This window comes from Rhineura floridana, chromosome 9 (genome assembly GCF_030035675.1).
Source record: "Rhineura floridana isolate rRhiFlo1 chromosome 9, rRhiFlo1.hap2, whole genome shotgun sequence".
Lineage (NCBI taxonomy): Eukaryota > Metazoa > Chordata > Lepidosauria > Squamata > Rhineuridae > Rhineura > Rhineura floridana.
This window is the reverse complement of record NC_084488.1, coordinates 97,622,244-97,644,976: the sequence shown is the minus strand read 5'-3', so window position 1 is coordinate 97,644,976 and position 22,733 is coordinate 97,622,244. Positions and strand designations below refer to the sequence as shown.

The following is a 22,733-nucleotide window of genomic DNA, read 5'->3' as shown; positions in this document are numbered from 1 at the left end:
CTGGCAAGAAAAGAGAGATACACAACAACTTTTTCCTCCTCCACCACCACACACACAATGTATAATCTATGATAGGCCAGCTGGGGAAGGGGTGGGCCCATTTCTAGCTGGGACTGAAAGTTCTTTAGTGCCTCCCAAATATTTAGTTTAAATTAATCTCCCCCTGAAGCAGCCATCCAAAGTTAACCAGTATCAAGAGTGAGGGAAATACAGGATCTAAAAAAAGAAAGTGTGAGGCAGGGCTGCATTATGACTTTTGTGGGCCCCAGGCACTTTTGCCTTCGTGGGCCCCTTCCTCCATAATGATACCAATATTAAAAATTATTTTTGATATAACTTTAAATACTTCAACATTTTTTTTTCTGTTTTAGGCAAAATTTAATAGATTTTTGTGGGCCCTAAAAATTTCATTTTTTTCTGATGTGAGAAAAAAAAAGTTCATTTTTTCTTCTGATTTTAAAAGAAATTATACATTTTTGTGGGCCCCTAAAAGTATTGTGGGCCCTAGGCACTGTGCCTACTGTGCCTAATGGATAAGTCGGCCCTGGTGTGGGGGAAAAGCCCACTTCAGTTACAGACTTTCTGACTAAGAACTTGTACATACTAGCAAAAATCATTCTGGTCCATGTTCTCTTGCTGAAAGCATTTACATAAAACATAGCATAATCACACACAGCACATTTACTCAGATGATAAAGACCACATACATTTTCCTAATGGATAAAGGACTGCAGAGGCCTGGAGGATCATAACTGGGAGAGAGACATTCCATCATAAGTTCCTGATGAATATCTGTTAGGTCCACCTCACATTTTAGAAAGCAATCATGCTTGCCATTGCATACATCACATCTTAACAAGAGTGCTTCATCCAGGCAACATGTAAAAGGGAGACTAGGGTGAGCTACGGGTTTGATGCCTGTATCTGATAAAGTGCTTTGTGGTGGGGGTCCTCCTATGATGGTGGGCCTTAAACCATTAACTTACCCGTTGGGAGCAGCAGATGGCTACCAGCCACCATTTTAAATTTCCCACAATGCCCTGCAGTGATGCTATGTTGGAGGCATTTGGGAAATTTAATATGTGGGCTCACAGATGTGGCTACTCAGCATGGGGAGTCCAGGGCATATATCAACACTGGTGGGTCCTGTCAGGGTGCTGGGTGCTAATGTCAGATCTGGAGACAAATGTTTCTTCCTAAATGCCCAGGAAGAAGAATTAGGAAGCCACGATTGACTGGGCCCCTTGAGTGCATGTCCATTGCCTCTCCCAGCTGGAGGTTAAGGATTAATTGTTAGCCCACATTACTCCATTCTCACACATGGATTCACTGGAATCTGAGTCACAGCTAAGGAACCTCTCAGATGTTGTTGAACTCCCAGGGTCATTGTCTATTAGCTATACTAACTGGGGCTGAGGGAATTGGAGTCCAACAACATGTGGCATGTGGAGGGCCACAGGTTCCCCACAGTCTGGAATCTGTTGCTCTGGCAATCAGTGAATTAAAATTGCCACACATGCAGGAATAGGAATAATCAGATATGTAACAACCTCAGTTGGGGTGACTCACAGCTGAAATGTAGCTAGATTGTGCTTTGCCGGAGACAGGTTTTCCAAAAAAGAATGAGGAGGGGGAATACAGCTTTTATATTGTATGGTGCTGGCTTTTGTACTTTTTATTTTCTTGTATGACCCCCAGGGAGCAGATGCTATTGGGTGTCTAATACAGCGTTTCCCAACTAGTGGGCCACCAGATGTTGTTGGACCACAATTCCCATCTTTCCTGACCATTGGCAATGCTGGCTAAGGCTGATGGGAGTTGTGGTCCAACAGCATCTGGTGGCCCACTAGTTGGGAAAGGCTGGTCTAATACATTTAGAAGACAAATAAATAAATATAAAAACAAAAAACAAAAATTAAATACTCAATTTTTAAATAAAGAAATGTTTGATGACAATTGTGGAGTCTTTTTTTTTATCAGTAGGAAACTAGTGTATTTTATATGGTGCATTTTTCCAATGGGAAAGGGAAGGAGGTGGAATGACTTCTAAACTTGAACAGTAAATTTCAAGTGGCTTTACGAAGTAAATCAAAACTTGGAAGAGGACCCTTAATCTAAACACTTCCCTCAGCGGTATTTTCACTCTCTTCACCCAAATCGTTTTTCTTTAAAGGGCCATTTTAGCCAGCCAGGGGTTATTTCTATTCGCAGTGCTGACCCCAGAGGGCAATTCCTGTCCACAACACCTTATAAAGTCTTAATTTCAGTGCCTTCTCCTCAGTTCAAGCCAGGGCCAGCCCAAGGCATTTTGCTGCAAAAGAGAAAGATGGTGACCCTCTCATTCATATAAAGAAGGCTGACTGGATTGATCATTGAATCTTATTTCAAGACTGTCAATGAGACACCAATGACATTTGCACATCATTTTAGTTAATGATAGGGCTGGCCCTGGCCCAAACAACTTGTCTTTGACTACTGAAGCTCCTGTTCCTTTTCCCCACTTGCTGCCTTGGAATTTGACACCTACCATGTTTTAACTACCCACCTGCTTCTAGTCCTCTTGATCCTCTATTATTGCATTAGATCTTAACCTCTACTTAGTTTTCACTACCTGCACCACCTCTGGTTCTTCTGATCCTTTGTTGCTGCCCTTGAACTTATCCGCTGGCTGTTTGGATCTGCTTTCGACTAGGGATATCAGTGAACTCCCATCAGAAATGGAAATGGGAGCAGAAATTGCCACAATTCACATGTTTGTTGGAGGTCAGGCACAAAAATCCTGCAAGTGAATACAAGTAGTATTCACTATCAGTGTTTTTTAATGTCCACAGACATTATGTAAATATTTTTTTACTTTCTGCATTGTCTTTTAGGTTTCCCTTTCACTGAAACCAATTACATAATTAATTTGCAAATTTTGGCCACAGAGGATAGTAAGATGGTTTTAGCAGACGCTACAATGGAATGGAATGGAAACAGTGCTGAACAAAGAATGGGAAGGAAACCATTGCCTCTTTACTTATATATCTACTTCTGGCTTACTTTCACAGACAGCCAGCTCTCCTAGGTCCTAGCACCTGGATGGCCTGGAGCCCGATTCTTGCTGACATCTGACATTTATCAAGAACCAATTTGGACTTAAGGGTAGCTTTGGTAAGGGCTTTCAGACAACAGATTTCCTGCAGAGATTTTTTATTTGCAAAAGACAAAGCAAATTTGCAATAGACAAGGCAAAATACATTCAAATGTAGTAAATAAGCATATCAGTTGTGGAGAATAATCTCCAGAAATCAGGTTTTTCACAATGCCTTTGGGCACCTTAGTGAGACTTTTTTGTTCTTTGTTCTGCACAATTCCCTTGAAGTTTATCACCCATAGATCTGTCTTGCTCTTCCACTCAATAATTCCAAAATCCTGATCTGGAAGTTTGTGGTGCCCAAAAGAAATAAAAAACATATCTTTGTTCTTTGATCTGCACAATTGTCCCCTAAGCTGTGCTTGAAGTGGGAGAAAAAAGGAAGACGGATGGTTTTGTTTCAAATCAGACCACACAAAAACCCTTGTCGGGCGCTCCCACCCACAAGATTAATATTATATGAGGACAGACAGTGGGGGTACGCTCCCTGGTCCCACCACCATCAACTCTCTTGCAGTCTCACAGGGTAGGGGCTAAATTTCTGCTATGGGGTTCCTGCCTGATCTAGAACCATCTGGATTCTTAAGTAGCTGTTGTTACTTACGGGGAGGGGGACGGGAGCGGTGGCAGTGAGGTTGGTGCAGTACAAACTATCGGTGGAGCCAATCCAGTGCTCCTGCTGGTGTATTTGCAGGACATTACTCTCCCTGCCACCTCACCCCTCCCGGTAAGCAGCAACAACTCACCTGCTGAGGTCAAATAAGCGCTTGCACCTCACCATGCCGTCTGCTACTGGAAAAAAGTTCCCACTTCAGAAATTATTCCTCCAGCTTGCAACCAGCAACCTGGTGGGGAAGGAGGAGGGGCAGAACTAGCACACTTGGCCCCACTCTCACTTATTGTATGAGAGATTAAAGCTCACGTATAGGGCTAAGTGGGAATTGTTTCATGTCTTCTGAAGGGAAGTAGTATAGTTTTGGGTCCACCTGAAGCATGAGGGTATTATAATGGACTTGATCCCATATAGGTTTAAAAAGTACTTATTATTGCAGGTATTGTTACGTAGTTTGCTCATTTTTTAGTTTGTGTATTGCAAAAGAGCAAAAAGGTTATTTGAGAAAGGGTTTCTCTGCCCCCCTCCTGTATAAAGAGTTTAGTGACAGAGAACAGGGAGATAAAGAGTCTGGGAAGGCAGCCAACACTTCTGTAAATTTGTAAACATCTGATAACTTCTGTTATCAGTTGAAGCAGCTTCTGGAACACCATTTAAGGCGTTCTGTTTTTTGGCGAGTCTCCAAGACATTGTAACCAGAACCACCAGAGAGGCACACCTGGTTAAGTTAACTAGTTAAGCCAACTAGTCGTTGACAAAAAGTTTAGCTAGTCACATTTGCTGTCTCTGGCAGATGGCATGGACAGGCGGCATGGAGAGAGGGCAGCTGATAAAGCCATGACAAAATGGCCCCTCTCCGATAAGAAAGGGTATAAAAAGTCAAGTTACTGTAGGTGTAGTACCCATCTTCGGCTTTAGGTGGGTCAAAGAAGATCTGCAGGATTGATGATCCCATCTACAGGTATGTCTTCTGATGGGTGAGATATATTTCCATATACTTTGTAACTTTGGCTCTGTAACAAGACTTAAAATGCAATCCAATACATATCTACTCAAAAGTAAGCCCTGTTGGGTTCACAGGACTTACTAGGTCAGTGTGTATTGGACTGCAGCCTTAGAGTTTAACTCAGTCCTTTCATCTATTGTAACTTAAGTAAGTTCAACTTCAAGGTCTTAAACTTGGATGTTAAATGAGTATATACAGCAGCTTCTTTTTTGCTGATTTGTATCCTTATTTTCTGTTGCTGCTATAATGGTTAAGGCCAATTAGAATGCATTTTAATAGTTGTATTTGCAAGATATGAATAAATAGCATATGTTATGAGAATATGCTGCTGTCTGAAGTTTGACTCCCTAATAGAACATTTCTGGTTCTTCCCAAGACCCAAGAATCCTTGAGTGGAGTCTCCGTCTATAATCTAGCTACTTTTAATGACTGCTCTTCTCAATCATCCCAGAGTGCATGACACGGAATAATGGGCTCAAGTTGCAGGAACCAGATTTCGACTGGACATCAGGAAAAACTTCCTAACTGTTAGAGCCATATGACAATAGAATCAATTACCTAGAGAGGTAGTGGGCTCTCCGACACTGGAGGCCTTTAAGAGACAGCTGGACAGCCATCTGTCAGGAATGCTTTGATTTGGATTCCTGCATTGAGCAGTGGGTTGGACTGGATGGCCTTATAGGCCCCTTCCAACTCTACTATTCTATGATTCTATGATCTGTGAGCTTGTTGTTGTTATGTGCCTCCAAGTGGACTACGACTTATGGCGACCCTATGAATCAGTGACCTCCAAGAGCATCTGTCATGAACCACCCTGTTCAGATCTTGTAAGTTCAGGTCTGTGGCTTCCTTTATGGAATCGATCCATCTCTTGTTTGGCCTTCCTCTTTTTCTACTTCCTTCTGTTTTTCCAAGCATTTCTGTGAGCTTAGGTGAACAAATGTTCAACATACAAGGACTCTGAGTAGATACGGAGAAAGGGAGAAAGCAAGATCCCTTGACCCTGTGCGTTCGAGGGCCAACCTTGCCGGTATCAGTATCTCACCTTAATCTGCCCCCTTACAAGCACTGCTCCACAGGTATCTATACTTCTTTTGACATGAAGTCCAGCACTCTCTGAAGTCCTATTCCCAAATTCCTTCTATATGTGGGGCTAGTGGGTGGGAGGTGGAGCAAGCCCACACTTCCTGGCCCTGCCCCTGACCATGAATTTCATGCATGCTGTGCCTCCCTCAATGTCTACACGTTAAGCAAGGAAGACTGCGAAGGGGCACCTGAGCAGCTAGCTCTTCACATGCAGGCACTTCACCATGTCGAGTACTTACCTCGGCAAGAACATTGCTTATGCACAGGCACCCCTTTGCAAACATCTGCAATCAGTGCACAGATATAGAGGGCATGGCCAGTCTGTGACATCAGTGGAAGGTCCAATTGGTATAGTTCTGTTCCACCTTCCACACATCAGCCATGCATGTGGAGGGAATGTGGGAACAGAGCTCAAGTCTTTTCCAATACTCAAACCTCATGGTGAACATGGAACACAGGGACCTGTATTCCCTATTTCCCATGTTCACCACAAACATTCAGGCAGCACAAAAGATTGTCTTGAGATCCAGTGCACTCTCCAAGCAATGAATGCTTTGGGTTTTTCCAAATGTAGAGCGACTCATTTTAAATCCTAAGGAGGTGTTGTGATGGGTTTAAACTTTTACTTGCAGTGTGTCATCAAGGTGTAATTCAATCAACAAAACGTGTCTGATCCTAACACCATTAAGCTAAACAATTGAAATACTAGGATTTCTCCAGGACAACCAGATCAAGTTTACGTAGGTACAGTTGGAAATTTTAAGGATTTTGTTTGGTGCATATTTTTAAGTGAATTGGCCTTATTGAACTTCCTGGACTAATACACAGATTAGAATACACAGTTATCCATTTGATTTTGCACTTTGTAATTTGCAATGCAGTTCTCAGTTAAAACAGAACAAACCCACATATGTATAAAAATGCATATATAGGTTAAAACCTGTACCAAAAGCGTGTTTTTTTTAAGTTGCAGAACAATGCAGAAACAGGATGGACATTCTTATGAAGGAACATGTATGAAGCTGACACAGACTGGTCTCTATATTCCTAGATACAGCTTTCTGTTGGCTGGTTTTACTCACCTCTAGGTGGTCAGAAATTCTAGATTCTATTTACTCTGGATGATATTTAGATTTGAGAGCATGACATGGATTCTCTAAGCATCCAGAGCTAAGTAAAACCACCTCTGTGTCATAAACCACACTGTGTTTATTTATACAATATTCCCCCATCCCCAAAAAAGAAAGGATGAAAAGCATTTCAAGTCATCTGTCAACAATTTTATAGTGTTTTTTTTTTTAAAGAGCAACAATATTTGGGGAAGAGAGAATTCTTTGTGAGAAGTTCCAGGCTGAAAGTAGCTTCAGCAAGCCAGCAACTTTAAAACACCAAGACAATACGAATGCTGAAAGAGAAAAAGGCAGGGTTAACTTTATACATGCTTTGGCATAAAAAAGCAAAGAAGCAGCAACATTTATTTTTGGACACTCATATCATCAATTTCTTGTACAAAATGCTGTTGACAGATGCTGCTGGCAACTTTGGAACTGTGGAGAGGAAGACTCCCAGACCCAGTAGAGATATATGACTGTTGTTCTTGGGGCTTGTTTGGGGCCATGCGGTCAGGTCAGCATGTACTATCCAACAGGATTTCAAAGCTCATCTTACTATGTGGCCACATGTGATGGGGAACTGGAACCATAGGTGACTGCAGTAGCCCTATGGTAAGTTTATTAACTGAGATTCTGTATTCTCATATTCCTATATGAGTTTATGGTATGGAAATGAATAAACAAATAACAATCCAAACTCTTTTTGTGCCAGACTGGTGTGTGTGTGCTAAATTGGACAAAGGTATCCTCTGCCCAGTCTATCTATTTATTAGATTTATGTCCCACCCTTCCTCCCAGTAGGAGCCCAGTCTTGCTGAGCTTCCACTAGCTGCCACCAGCAGAGTCATGTGGTGTCACTCTGATGGTGTGGAGCTCCCTCTTCTACATCTGTGGGTGGGCAGAAGCACTGATAGCAGCTAAAGCAACTGGTGACATCCCATGGAAATCCCCGAAACAGGGCTTTCCGGAGGGCGGCGATGAGCCAGCTAGGATCCATTGGATCCCATGCAGGCCCCACTGCCATGACGTGATGGCATCAGCCTCAATTTGCACCTCATCGCTGTGTCAGCTCCACACAGTGATCTCCCTGCCCTCCCGCTCCCCTTCCACCCCGGCCACTGTGCACAGCAGGGCTGTGGATATGCCGATACATCCACCACTCAGTAAAGCCCCACTGGGCTGTGGGAGTTAAGATTGCTCCCTAAGTCGCCATCATATTGGTATCCACCAAACTGAGTATGACGAGGCCATTGATCATGTCCGCTTACAAAACAGTGGGTGAGTATGGGTCAAACAGTAAAAGGGCCACATAGAAGAGGGGGGTGTCCCCACCCACTGCTCCACCTCACTGTTGCTCCATTCAGTTTTCTCCATTCTGGGCTCCAATACCAGAAGCGAGGCTGAAGCTGAGACCATCATATACAGATCATCTTACATAGATCATCATCTCAATTGTCCATGTTCTAGTTCATACAAGAGGGAGGCATCAGAAGGCTTGGGGCAAAGGAAGCCTCCTAAAGGAGGGGGAGGAGCATCCTATAAACAGCTTAATGACAACTGAGCATGCTCAATAGCCACAGAATGCTATGTGACAGTGGAGGGTTGGGGCAATGATAGAGTATCCTGGCAAAGGGCAGGGTCTTAGATAGCCGGCCATGAATATTGTACACTGCAGCATTTTGTTGGAGGTCCTATTTGTCCAACAGAATCCCAGTAGTGCGGTCAAGATGCAACACATGGCTGGCTGACCATGGAAAATGCATCTGCCTCTTAGGGATAACTAGGACCATGTATCCACTGTTAAAATGGTTGTGTGTGTGTGGGGGGGGGGGGCTAGGCTAGCTTTCAGGAGAGCTTCAAAGGTTTTTCCTTCAGAGTCTCTGCAGTTTGATCCGCTGTGATCACTATGCCCTAGACGAGGAATGGGGAACCTGTGGCACTCCAGATATTGTTGGACTCATCAGCCCCAGTCAGCACAGCTGATGAACAGAGATGATGGGAACTGTAATCCAACAATATCCGGGGACCCAAGGTTGGGGAAGCCTGGTCTAGTGGGTGGAGGATCCTGCCTCAAACATGGAGATTGAACTAGAGAGCTGGTATGGTGGATAGATAGTGTCAGCCTAAGACGGGGAGTTCTGGGTTCAAATTCTCACTCAGCCACAATGTTCACTTGGGTGGGTTTGGGCCAGTCAGTATTTCTTGGCCTACCTCACAGGGTTGTTGCAATCAATAGAGCGGGCAAACCTTCTACGCCATCCTTAGGGGAAGCATAGGATTAAAAAAAATGTAACTAACTCAGTTGAAATAGAGAGTCTGCTAGACGCCTTCCAACAATATGGCTCCAGTGGTATAAGCCTTCCCCAAAGGGTTGTGGGGCGACATGGGAGGACTGAGGTCAGGATTTTGTTGAAACAGGTCTTGCAATGCATAGGTTTAATGGCTTTGCTGCTCTATTCTACAAATATCAGAATACTCTAATCCCCGAATAGTAATTAGTGCCAATCTCTCATTCTCAGACAAATCTCCAGGAGGTCAGTTCCTGAGGATGTCAAAGCATTAAGAAGTTCTGTTATAAAAAGAAAAGGGGGGGGGAAAGCTCTATTATATTGACATTTGGATCCTGTGCTTAAGCTGCCTCAGTTAAAAGCAAGCACCAACAAATCACAAATCTCACCTCTTTCCAGCATGAAGCAAATCAAACCCTTCATTGATCTTGCTGAATGGCAAAGTGTGGCTTATTAAAACGTCTGATTTAAATTTCTCCTCCATGTAACCGGATACCAATTGAGGGATAGCATCTTTCATCTTCCATCCTGGGAAACAAAACAAAGCAATGCACCAACCACACAATGTTGTCAAGTTCAGTCCCCATGAACCTTTTTGCATGTCACAACAATGGCTCAAGTGTCCTGTAAAGTCCATTCCCAGGGCCAATTCTAAGTGCAGGGTTTAACCTTTAAAGCTCTATGTGGCTTGGGGTTGCAGGTCTCTGAAGGAATCCCTCTTTAAATAAATACCAATCCGTGCCCTAGGTCCATCAACAGATGCCCTTCTCTGTGCGTCCCTGCAAGCAGTAGCAAATGGCATGGTGGGGGTGGCAGCGCTCACCTGAATTCCGGTTGGTTGTGTCACCGCATTGCCGTTTACTAGGAGGTGGGGGGAGAGGGACAAGGTGATGGCAAGGTTGGGGTGGTACAAATGCACTAGCAGGAGCACCAGATTGGCTCCACTGGTGCATTTGCAAAAAGTCAGCCTTGCCTCTCTACCTCCTGGTAATCACCAGTGACATGACTAACTGGAGGTGAGCACCACAAAGCCGTCCCCTCTCTTTTCAGATGAGTGCCACCACATTGTCTGCTACTGCTTGGAAGTGGAGATAAGAGGAAGGGCCTTCTCACTAGTAGCCCCTTGTTTGTGGAATGTGTTCACTAGTGAGGCTTGCCAGATGCCTAATTTAATGTAGTTTCATTATCAGATGAAGACCTTTTATTCTCACAGACCTTTTAAATCAGATTTTTTTAAACAGCTGTTTTACCCTTGGAATGTTTCAAGCTGTAGTTGTGTGCTGTTGGTAAGGTTTTTGATTTTCTCTCAGTTTTAAACCGATTGCTTTAAGGTTGCTTAATAGCTAATAGTACGGTTTTCATTGTATGCTGCATGTCATCCAGAGAATGTTAGATCTTGTGCGACTAATAAATATAGTCAGTAATGATCAGCATTCGTCATATTAAAACAATTTTATGACCCATTCAGAGTTTCACTGAACAAGGAAATTGGGAAATGTTCACAGATCAACAGGTTCACTCATTCATGGTGCATCACCATACCTCCAATAAAACTCCCTTTCAAGGTGCGTCCTGTAAAAAGCAGCATAGGATCGAAGGAGAGTTGAGAGCCTAAAGGAGGAACGCCAACCATCACGCAGACTCCACAGCCCATGTGGCAGGATGCCAGAGCAGCTGTCTAATTGAAGTAGGAAATAATTTAAACAGGTTGTTGTCATGAAAAGGTGTAGTGACATTTTTATGGCGCTAAAGATGCACTGCACAACAGTTCTGGAGGATAATAAAGAATGATTTATGCAGTATACATCCAGTGCTCATGCAGCCATAATTCATGCAGCCTCCAGTGCAGTGCCAAAGTTTTCGCTCATTTTGAAAAACCATTCTCCATCAATTAATGTGAGAAGAAATTGCACTCAGAAATAAATGGAGAGAAAATATTAGTGAAGTTCTTATGTTTGAAGGAAGGGTTTTTTGTCATGGGTGGCTGAGAGGTGTTTATAGGAACATAGAAAGCTGCCATACTGAGTCAGACCCTTTGGTCCATCAATTTCAGTAACATCTACACTGAATGGCAGCAGCTCTCCAGGGTTTCAAGCAGGAGTCTCTCTCATCCCTACCTGGACATGTCAGGGATTGCATCTGGGACCTTCTGCATTCAAGGCAGATGCTCTACCACTGAGCTATGGCCCTTCCCCCAATGAGTGTCCTTTGCTTCATTCTTCAAATAATCTGACCTGTGGTCTCCATTTTGCAGCCTTTCCGGTTACCCACACTTCAATGAAAGCCCAGAGGAAGACATCATAAGGTAACTGTTCAAATGGGACTTTTTCAGATCAGCAAGTGCGGGCAGCTGGGGAGGCTGCAGAGTGCTGTAAAAATGTTGACTGGAAAGAAAAATAGCACCCCACCAATGGTCACCTTGCAATGATAACGTAAGTTCAAAACCTTGCACCTACTGAAATTCTAAAAAAAATCTATAGGGCCCTGAGGATGAGGCACAAAAATGGAACTTTCTTTCACAGAAGAAGAAAACGTTTGAAAAACTGAAGAAGAGATTTTGGCACAGCACTAATTTCCTCCCATACTGGCTCACCACTGTCCTAGTCCAGGCTCTGCAGTCTGCATAGCAGGAACTGAGCTACCAAAACAACGGCTACCTCTTTAATGTACTCACTTGGCATCCTCTCCTTTTGGTTTAGCTTGCAAGGATCATCCTAAAAGTGCAGGAAGCTTGTCTGAACAGACTATCACATTCATTTTGAAGAAAATGTATTTGAAAACATGAAAGATTAGTTGCCAAATAAATGCTTTTAAGAAACATTTCTGGAGTAATCCTTGGTGAACACTATCTGATTTTAAGCAAGTTTCAAGAAACACCAAGAGGACGTATTATAACTTGAAAGACAGCTTCTAATCAATATTTGATCTATGCCAAACCAGTATTTGATTTACTGCAGCACTGATGCTATTTGGGTGCTTGTTTATTTATTATTATCTATTATTTGATTTATATCCCGCCCTTCCTCCCAGCAGGAGCCCAGGGCAGCAAAAAAACATACCTGTACACTCAACCCCCTTCTGGCATTTAATGTTAGGAATTTATCAATGATGCCCTTTGAGGTATCAGTTGCATATTATTTATAGTATTGTGATTTTTTAAAATCATTTTAACTTGTACACTGACTTGAAATGGATTGTAATAGGTAATAAATTACAAATGTAATAAATGCTTTTATGATTGAATGAATGAATGAATGAATACAATAGTGCATACAGTGACCCAGGTTGTTTCTCATAGTCAGCTATGAAGTTTACAGTCTGGCATTCAACAAGTCACTGTCTCTCAGACTATTTCAAGCCAAGATCACAACTCTGAGTTCCTTGCAGATGTTGACTCTTTGAAAACCATTGTTGCAGGGAATCACACTGGGCCAATTCAGACAGTTCATAACTTTCATTTTCATTCATTGGTGATCACTCGTGGCCGAGTAAGATTGTCTTCCAAGGTAATTTGGTTGGAAGATGCCTGTGCATGAATTTGTATTATGTGGGGAGATCAGCACACAACAATCAACACACAATCTTGACAGAAAAAGGCTTTGATCCAATGGCATGGATACCATGACGATTGGAAGTCTTTTGTCTGCTGCAGCCTTCATTCGCCTTCACAGCTATTGCAACATACACATTGTTATCCTCCGCCTGTTCTGCTGTTGAGGACATTCTTGGATCATTCTTTGTCTGGTTCCTCTACCTTGACCTTATCACCACGGGTGACCCTGCTGAGAGTACATGACTCCCAACAGCATCGCTCATAGGGTTCATTGGAACACATAAGCCCATTCAGCACTACAAGGTGATGATCCATCAAGTGGGTGAGACATAACATCAAACCACGGTTTGGTGGTACATGAATCAGCCTTTAAGGAACCCTGGGCTCATGCAATTTGCCCCACCCTCCCCTTCCTTCATTTGCAACAGATCAGTTTGCTTGCAACCTAAACTGAAAAATGCAATCAAACCATACATCCCAGTCCTTGTTTGCAGGACAAGCCAAAATAATAATTTGCCAGTTTGGAAGAAACTGCAACTATGATTAGCAACAAGCCATGAAGGGAATTGTAGTGCACGAGGGGAGGAGGGAGGTGGAGAGTCGTTCACAAGCCCAAGGGATCTTAGGGACTTGTTCATGTAGCACCAAACTATGGTTTAATGTTACAAATGAAGCAGTCCATAATGTTTCCAGGATTCCTGGCATTTCTAGAAAATTTATTAAGATTTCACTTATAAGAAGATCAATACTGGCAGGTGAATACTATTCCTTGCTAAATACTATTGATCTTTCCATGTAGCATGCAGCTACAGGGTATTGTGTTAGGATGAAATCTCAGTTCTTGCAGGGTGTTAGTGGAGCTTAGACTGCATTGTGTATGAACCCTAGCACCCTCCACCAACATGCAAGGGCTTTGTAACAGGCATGTAGGCATAATTGGTGGTCCAGCTGATGGGGAATAGATTGCTGAAAAGGTAGAAAAATTGAAAATCAGTCCTCTAAAGCACTTTGTTTTCCAGGAAAATATAAAATGCTGTACACCTTGAATCTGCTATCAGAACACAAAGTGGAACCAGAAATACAGCACATACCAGTGTATCCAAACATCCAACGACCTCAAATGCATAGTCAACACCATGACCAGTCATTTCAACCAGGACCTCCTGAATGGGCTTCTTGTAATCCTGAGGGTTAAGGCATTCAGTGGCTCCCAGTTCTTTCGCCTTTACAAATTTGTCTTTGTTAATGTCGATCCCAATGATCTGGGAAGCTCCAGTTGCTTTGCATCCCATGACCGCAGAAAGGCCAACTCCTCCCAAACCAAAGATGGCACAGGTGGAACCAGGCGTGACCTATACAGCCATGGAGGAAAGGGGACCAGGATAAATCTTAGCTGAAGAATATGGCACTATCAGGTTAGAGGAGGTCTCTGTTACACAGAATTTAACAAGACTAGCAAGCAACACTAATGGAGCATGTAAACACAATTCCTCACCTGGGCTGTATTGAGGGCAGCCCCATAACCAGTAGAAAATCCACAGCCAAACAGACAGACCTTTTCCAGAGGGGCATCATCATCAATTTTCACAATGGTTGAATCAGGCATGACTGTATATTCGGAGAAAGTGCTGATCCAAAGGAAGTGATGAACTTGCTTGCCTTTGCAGGTAAATCGGCTCGTTTTGTCTGGCATTAGGTTTTGTGGTTCGCAAAGGCTGTTTCAGAGACATCAGAACGTCTCAATAACAAAAAAAATTGCACCTTGTATTGCCAATACTCAAAAGAGAAATACAAGAGAAATGTCCAGATTAACTCACTGGGTTTTCAGGCAACAGTTGGTGTTAGATTTCAAACATGAGGCACATTCTCCACACTGGGGCAGACAAAGAAGTATTACTTTATCTCCTAGAAATAAAAGGGGTGGAAAAATACACTAGGTAGAAACATCCTAACAAAGAGATACTGCGTACATAACTATTTTTTATATGGCAAAATTGCCACAGACTGACTTTCCCTGGTGGTTTTTCAGAATGGTAAACCAGGTTTCTAAATGCACCTACAAAAATTAAGCTCACAGCTCATTGTGTCTTCAAAAAAGCTCAGTGGAGTGATCATGAGGCAAGAGTCCGAGATAACATCATCACACAGCTCTTTTGCTACAACAAAGAGTCACTCAGGGGAAAAGAATTCTAATAGGAAAGAATTAACAGGAAAGCTGTAGTATAATTATATAAACAAGAAATATTTGGTGACATAAACAGCTGTCTGAAGAGGCCCTCAAACAGCAAGTGCTCAAGCCTGTTGTCCACTTCAGCAAAGAAGATAAGGAGCCTGTTTATTGTTTGTTCCTCACAATTAAGCGGCGGAACTTCTTCTGGGCATGTAACTTCAGGCTGCAGCAGGAAGGTTGACATCAGGGAAGGGGAACCTGTGACATTCCAGATGTTGTTGGACTCTAACCTCCATCAGCCCGAGCCAGCATGGCCAATGCTCAGGGTTGATGGGAGGTGTAGTCCACCTACCCCTTGGAGGGCCACAAGTTCCCCACCCCTGATTTAGATATTTGAAACTTTCCCTATCTGCACATTAGGAACAAGTGTGTCAAAGGATGAGGGATCAGCCTAAGATTCTCTTTCATGTTATTTATATATAACATGTATTAAAAAATATGGTTGGTTTCATTGCTCTTAGCTTCCCTGAATGATGCATAAGCACCAGCAGAGCAGAATATACATTTTTATAGGGGGAAAAATACCATGTCATGGGATAGGGTAGCCTTCACCAACCTAATTCCCTCAAGATGTTTTGGATTACAACTCCCATCAGTCCAAGCAACCACAGCCAGTACTCAGGGACGATGAAATCAGGAACTAGCAGGTTAAGTCAGTTTCTATCCACACATTCTCTCTCTCTCTCTCTCTTGTGTGCGTCTGCACGCACACGCACACACACACACCTGAATGCTATTGTTAAGAAAATAAATAAATAAATAAAAGGAGCCCATAATCCAGAGAGGAAAAAGCAGTTATGTTTTGGAAACATTCAAAGATGAGCACTGGTTCACCAGGAATAAACTATACAATAAAGAGGTACTGGGGCAAGTGTAGATTTTACCATAATGGCGCATTGTCCAATTGCGCTGGATACCCATGATACTAAGAAAGATGTTAAAATACATTTTAAAGTGTTAGATCCTGTCCTATTATGTACCTGGTTTCACGCAAGTCACTCCCTCGCCAATGCTCTCTACAATTCCAGCTCCTTCATGGCCAGGAATAACAGGATACTCAACTTTAGGGAAAGAACCTATCAGAACATGGTCGTCGGTTCCACATATCCCTGTGGCTGTTATCTGTAAGAGAAGGATGCACATTTCTTTGCATTGCCCTGTGCTCTATTCTAGTCCAGTCTTTTGTCAAGCTGGTGCCCTCCAGATGTTTTGGGCTATAACACCCACCTGCCCTAGCAGCGTAACAGCTGGTATAGCACAGTGGGGAGCATAGCCTGGCTGGGAGTCCAGAGTCTGTGAGTTCAAATCCCCGCTCGTGTCTCCTGGGTGTCAAGAGCCAGCTAAAGATCACCCCCACAGTGAGTGGCTCAGGGGTTACGTGCCCTGCCACCTGTGCAGCCGTGGGCAAGCTGCATAGTCCCAAGGAACCCACTTGCCCCCCAGCTGGCAGTTGCGGACAAGGAAGGGGCTGGCTTGTGCAGCTGTGGCAAGCTGAGCAGGCCCTAGCCAGCTGGGGAGGACTAGCCTCAGAGGGAGGCAATGGTAAACCCCCTCTGAATACCGCTTACCATGAAAACCCCATTCATAGGGTCACCATAAGTTGGGATTGACTTGAAGGCAGTCCATTTCATTTTTGCCCTAGCAGCTGGCTGGAGCTGATGGGTGTTGCAGTCCAAAACATCTGGAGGACACCAAGTTGGTAAAGGCAGCTCTAGTCTGATGGCTTCCTCAATTTCCCTTTGCAGTGATTCACAGCATAATATTAAGTATGGAGTTTTGAATGTTGTGCAAGTGAAAGGTGCCATGATTTTATATCAAAGTAATATGTATCAAATTAAGCTTAAGATTGCAATTGTTTATAAGTTAACATAAAGCAGTAAGATAGCCTTGATTAAAGCCTCTTATTTTTGTTGAATGTCAGTCTGTCTTTATTGGATTTGAAATTGTTTTAATATATTTCTTCAATATATACTTCAACTTGCTGTATCTAAGCCTATGCCTTTATTGTATAATTGGTTTAAGGATGCTTTATGGGAAGTGACTCATAAATTAAACAAATAAATAAGTGCATTCATATAATCAGCATCAGCATCAAATTAAGAATGAAATTCTACTCTGGCCTGATCCTTCTCTTAGTTTCCTACCACTACCACACCTCACAACTGTAATACAATCTATTTGACAAACCAGTTCTCAAAGAGCCGGAGAAACAGAACAATAACAGACACAAGTCGAACATCAGTAAGAAAAATACTCCACATAGCAGAGGAGGAGAAAGAGTTGCTGCAAAGTATTTGTCTACCTTAACACGAACTTCATGAGACTTTGGCGGTGCAACTTCCACCTCTTCAATAGAAAGCGGCTTCCCTACTGCCCAAGCAACAGCAGCCCTGCACTTGATAATCTGTAAAAACAAAGGGACGCTGAGATGTTCAGTCCAATCCTATGGCCTGCTGGGGAGGAGAAACAGTGGATGAGAACAGAGGACAGAAAGAGCCCATGCTCGTACAGTTGCAAGTTGCAGCCTACCTGGAATCTTGTTCACTACAACAGGCAGAAAAGGAAGGAAAAGCAGGTTGAAGTAGCTGTGCCTGCTTTTTTTTCTGCTCCAGCAGAGATTATCTAGTGTCACTTTCCAGGATGCAACCTGGTATCTCTATATAGGCCTAGAGCAGGGATGGAGAACCTGCAGCCCTCCAGATGTTGTTGTTGGACTCTAATTCCCATCAGCATAGCCAATAGTCACGAACGATGGAAGTTGGAGTCCAAACCATTGGGGGGCAGGGATCCACACAAGTTTCCCACTTGTGAAATAAGCAAAGTAGTAGTAGCAGATCAGTTCCTCCTTAAGCCCCTTTCCAGGACAGAAAAATTAAATGCCCATTCTGAGCCTTATTCAAGCCTTCTGCAATGTGGTGCTCTTGAGATATTTTGGACTTCAATTCCCATCAGCCCCAATCAACACGGCTGTGCTGGCTGGGGCTGATGGGAGCTGGAGTCCCAAACATCTTGAGGGCACCAGATTAGGGAAGGCTACCCCTATTTTATAAAGAATTACATTTCCTCAGAGGGGTAGCTCTGTTTGTTTCTTGCAACAATACCAATAGAGAGTGGCATAACTGTGGCACAAGCTTTTGTGGAGTATAGTCCACTTCATCAGTGTTATCCTGAGTTACATATAGACATGGTTTGGTGGGTGGGATTGTAAACAGTGAGGTCAGAGGAAAATGAAATGCAGAATATTGCAAAAAGTATTTCATTTCATTGCCTTATACTGAGACAAACCAATGATCCATTTAACACAGCATCATCTACTGGTGGGGTAGACAATGTGATACCCTCCAGGTGTTGCTGGACCACAATTCTCATCAGCTCCAGCCAGCTTTGGCAATGGGCAGGGATGAGTTTCGGGAGTCTAGTGGTGCAACAGGCTGAAATAGGATTGAGACCTCCCTTGGGCATTTACATTCATTGGCGATCACTCGTGGCCGAGTAAGATTGTCTTCCAAGATAAGGTATTTAACAGTGGGCCCATAAGTGACTGTGGAGGCCAATTCTAGATCCACACAGCCTCCCACAGTGAGGACATAGGTTTCCAGATGGAAGATGGTCGCGATGAGGATTTGTTTGACGTGCCTTCCGCTTAGCTTGTTTGTCCTGTTCACCCTGTATTCATGCTTTTTTGAAGTCCACAGCACCTTTGATAATAGTCGACCTCCATTTGGGACGTTCATGGGCCAAGGCTTCCCATTTCTCGATGCTCATGTTATATTTTTTTAGATTCGCTTTAAGAACATCTTTAAACCTCTTTTGCTGTCCACCGATATTCCATTTTCCATCCTTAAGTTGGGAGTAAAGTAGCTGCTTTGGAAGACGGTGATCAGGCATTCAAACAGCATGGCTGGTCCAGCGAGGTTGATGTTGAAGGATCATTGTTTCAACACTGGTAGTCTTTGCTTCTTCCAAAATGTTAACATTAGTCCGCCTGTCTTCCCAAGTAATTTGCAGAATTTTCCGGAGGTAGCATTGGTGGAATATTTCAAGAAGTTGGGAGTGGTGTTATCAATCTTTATTGCATAGTCCACAGACATATCATATACATAACAACAATAATCACATAGCAGAGTGACAATAGATATATGAACTTAAGCAAAGGTTATCAAATTTACAAATCAAGGATTATACTTGATCAGATTCTTTCTTATCGTCATGGCCTGGTTCAGAAATTTGGCTACAGATAAGGTGATATCTTTATCCAGACCCTGGAGGAGAATTAGTAAAAGAGCATCCATCGTACAACCAGAAATAGCATGAGTAATGGGAGATAAGAGATCATTTCTAACTTGAGCATACAATTTACATTTAAAAAGGACATGCAGAATCAACTCCACTTCACATATACCACAAAGGCAATATCTTTGATTTCTTGATAACTTCTTATATCTACCCTCCAAAAGTTTGGAGGGTAGTACATCAAAACAAAAAGCCCACCTGTACTTTGGAACAGAGAGCCAGGTTAGATATTGCATCCCTTCTTTACTAGGTGTTACAGCTAAGCCCAGGGCATGGGGGGAACATGGACCAGAAGCTGCTGCATATAACTCCTGATTATCAATATCCTCCAGACGTTGTTTTACCGTTGCCTTGGCCACAATTAATTCCATTCCCTGAAGATCTACTGGGGAGAGACCTATTGATGCTATTTTTTGTGTGACCAGGTTAAACCATGAGGCATTATACAAGGGGTTTAAGATCTGTCTAACAAGGGATTCAGGAGTAGGCTTAGAAAAGCTTCGAAGCCAATAGTAAATAGTGTGCAGCCATGCTAGGCAGTTTACAGAGTGTAAACCGACTTCTAGCATAAGGGAAGCCCCAGGAACGCATCTGGGAAACCCCAAAATAGATCTTAAGAAGGCATGTAGGAGTGGCTTTTATCAATGGTCCATGTTTCACAGATGTACAGTAAGATCGGTAGTACAATGGATTTGTAAATAAGCATTTTGGTCTCCCTGCGAATATCCTGATCCTTGAACACTCTACGCTTCATTCGGGAGAATGCCGCACTCGCAGAACTCAGACGATGTTAAATTTCAGCATCGATGTCAGCTTTTACAGAGAGATGGCTGCCAAGATACAGGAAGTGATCAACATTCTCCAGTGTCCCACCAAGAAGTGAGTTCAATGGGGGCAAGGGCCATTGAATGCAATGGTGCTTACTTCTAAGTAGACATGCACAGGATTCCACAGTTATTTCATAGTTAATGTGCAATGGATGGCAGCTTAGCTAAAACTGATTAACATAATCCCAAATTAATTGAGGTATAGCCAGTCCACAGAAAATGTTTGAAGATTGCAGTCTGCAGTTGCTATTCCAAAACTCTTGACAAGGCATGGAAATTAAGCCTACAATCATACTTACGCTGAGCTAAATGTAAAACCCTCTGAATACTGTGGGATTTACTTCCAACTGAACATGCATAGGATTAAAGTGAGAAGCTGAGAGATATAAATTTCCATGTAGGTGCAACTTGTGACTCATGAAGCCAAACAAGTCTCACCAGCCATGGGAACAATGGGAGCTGCCTTCTACTGGATCAGGCCATTGGTCCATCCAGCTCAATATTGTCAACACTGACTGGCAGTGGTTTTCCAGGGTTTCAGGCAGAATTCTCTCCCAGCCCTACCTGGAGATGTGGGGATTAACCCTGAGATCTTCTGCATGCAAGGCAGTTGCTCTACCACTGAGTTACAGCCCCTCCATGTACTGTTGTGATCTGCCACATATTGATAGTCACACAACACTGTGTGTCTAATGCCAGGGAGGCATCAAAAACACATGGCTGGTGTAGTGTATTCAGCTTGGTCTCAAATTGTGCAGGCCTGGATCATCATCATCATAATCATTAACATCATCGTGGAAGTCGCTGATTCATAGGGTTGCCATAAGTCATAATCAACTTGAAGGCACATAAGAACAACAACACATAAGAACAACAAAGTAGTAGTAGCAGTAATAGTAATAATAATGATAATATCAATGCTTCCACATAACTCTTTCCATCATGTGATCTATTAATATGATTACTTTGCTTTCAGCCATAGTTTCGCTGTGTACATTTCCAACCCATAACTATAGCAACAGGATTTTTGAAGCACAGTCATACATCAGCCATTGCTAGCCTAGTGCCCTCTAGATGATATTAGATTACAACTCCCATCAACCCTAGACCCATCTGACTGGGGGTGATGAGCGTTGTAAGCCAAAACATCTGGAGGGCACCAGGTTGGCAAAGCTTGTTATACCTGTCTACTCAGAAGTAAGCCCTATTGACTCCAATGGAACTTACCCCCAAAGTAAGTATGTATTACAGAGAAATCCTCACACATTCATCTTCATATGTATGTAAAGGCAGTTGGTTGAAAGGCAACTATTTCAGGATCAAATGCAATTCTTAACGCAGCTAAGTTTTCTTTCTTCCCATTTCCACAGCCAGAACTGCAGAGTAACCAAAGCTCTAAATGCTACCATGATCAGAAACCGTATTAACACAAGTGTGGGAACCCTGTGGCCCTCTAGGTGCTGTGGGACTCCAACTCCTATCATCCCCGACCACTGGCTGGGGCTTATGGGAGTTGCAGTCCAACAACATCTGGAATGTCAGTTTCCCCATCCTCGGTGTAATGCGATCCTAAGTATGCTGACTCGGAAGTAAGTCCCACTGAATTGCACTTACAGCGCAATCCTAACAATGTCTACTCAGAAGTACTCTTGCATTCAGTACTCTTGCATTCAGGAGGGCTTACTCCCAGTCAGGTAAATGGGGCAGCCTTAGACGACTTCTTCGACACGAAAAAGAGAAACTGTTTTCTTCTTACTTTCCCAGGAGTATCCATGCTTGAGCACTCGTTTGCGCTCAGGAATCTGTCCGCCCCTTCTGGAGAGTTTCCCCGATTCGGGTTTTGGGAAGCAGAAACAATGACTAGCCCCAGTCTCCAGTTCTGAGCCTCTACCCCTCAACGTTGAGATTCCTTTGGGGCCAAAGCCCTCTCACCCCTTTGCCTGCCATAGACTAACCGCGGGGGACTCTGGGGGATGTAGTCAATTGCTGAGCGATGGGGGCAGCAGCAGCGGACCGAGCTCCTTGCCGACATACCTTCAACTGACTCCGATAGCGAAGCATATATATGAGAAGGAGCACCAGGAGTCAGAGAGTGGAAGGAGCACCAGAGAGTCAGAGGTAGAAAGGAAAGGACAAATCTTTACACAAGCTTGCACTGCGGGTTTTTGTTTTGCCAGGCATACTTTATTTTGACCCTTATGGGGTTTTATTATCTTACCTGAAAATATCCCTATGTTTTTGCAAACTTTATGTTATATCTGTTCCATCCTCAGTTCTAGAAACAGGAGCTAAGGAAGCTATAATCTCCCCCCTCCCATGACATTTTTGTAGTGAATGAATTGGTGATAGGCTTTTTCACAAGTTACACTGAAAACGATGTACAAGCTGTCTCTTGAAAGGGTGTACACTTGTTGGATGTTACATGGGATGGGAACACCCCATATGTGTTCACAATAACAAATGCAGGCTGGAATCTCTTTTCTAAATATACACTGAAATAAACTGGATAGGGGAGTAGGGGTAGAAATTGCCCTGTTAGAACTAACTGTGTTGGTGGTCAATGCAAAGTGTGCATACACTCCGTTAACG

The 22,733-nt window shown here is 43.2% G+C and overlaps 1 protein-coding gene across 1 annotated transcript; it reads right to left on the bottom strand.

Moving 5' to 3' along the window:
• Positions 1-7,089: 7,089 nt before the first annotated feature.
• On the bottom strand, positions 7,090-22,116 carry LOC133363624 (alcohol dehydrogenase 1-like). The gene is made up of 9 exons (XM_061582891.1): positions 21,901-22,116; positions 17,327-17,428; positions 16,005-16,146; positions 14,612-14,699; positions 14,290-14,509; positions 13,886-14,146; positions 10,784-10,919; positions 9,631-9,769; positions 7,090-7,246 (listed from the first exon to the last, which is right to left on the bottom strand). The coding sequence occupies exons 1-9, from the start codon at positions 21,916-21,918 to the stop codon at positions 7,222-7,224; spliced, it is 1,131 nt and encodes a 376-aa protein (XP_061438875.1). The 5' UTR covers positions 21,919-22,116; the 3' UTR covers positions 7,090-7,221.
• Between the last annotated feature and the right edge of the window lie 617 nt (positions 22,117-22,733).

Bases quoted from the DNA above. Each gene is read 5' to 3' on its own strand.
- LOC133363624 (XM_061582891.1), bottom strand. The intron at 14,510-14,611 runs GTGAGTTAATCT...TCTCTGAAACAG, and splicing joins AACTGTTGCCTGAAAACCCA to CCTTTGCGAACCACAAAACC. The intron at 10,920-13,885 runs GTATGTGCTGTA...TACTTCAATTAG, and splicing joins TTGGATGTTTGGATACACTG to ACAGCTGCTCTGGCATCCTG.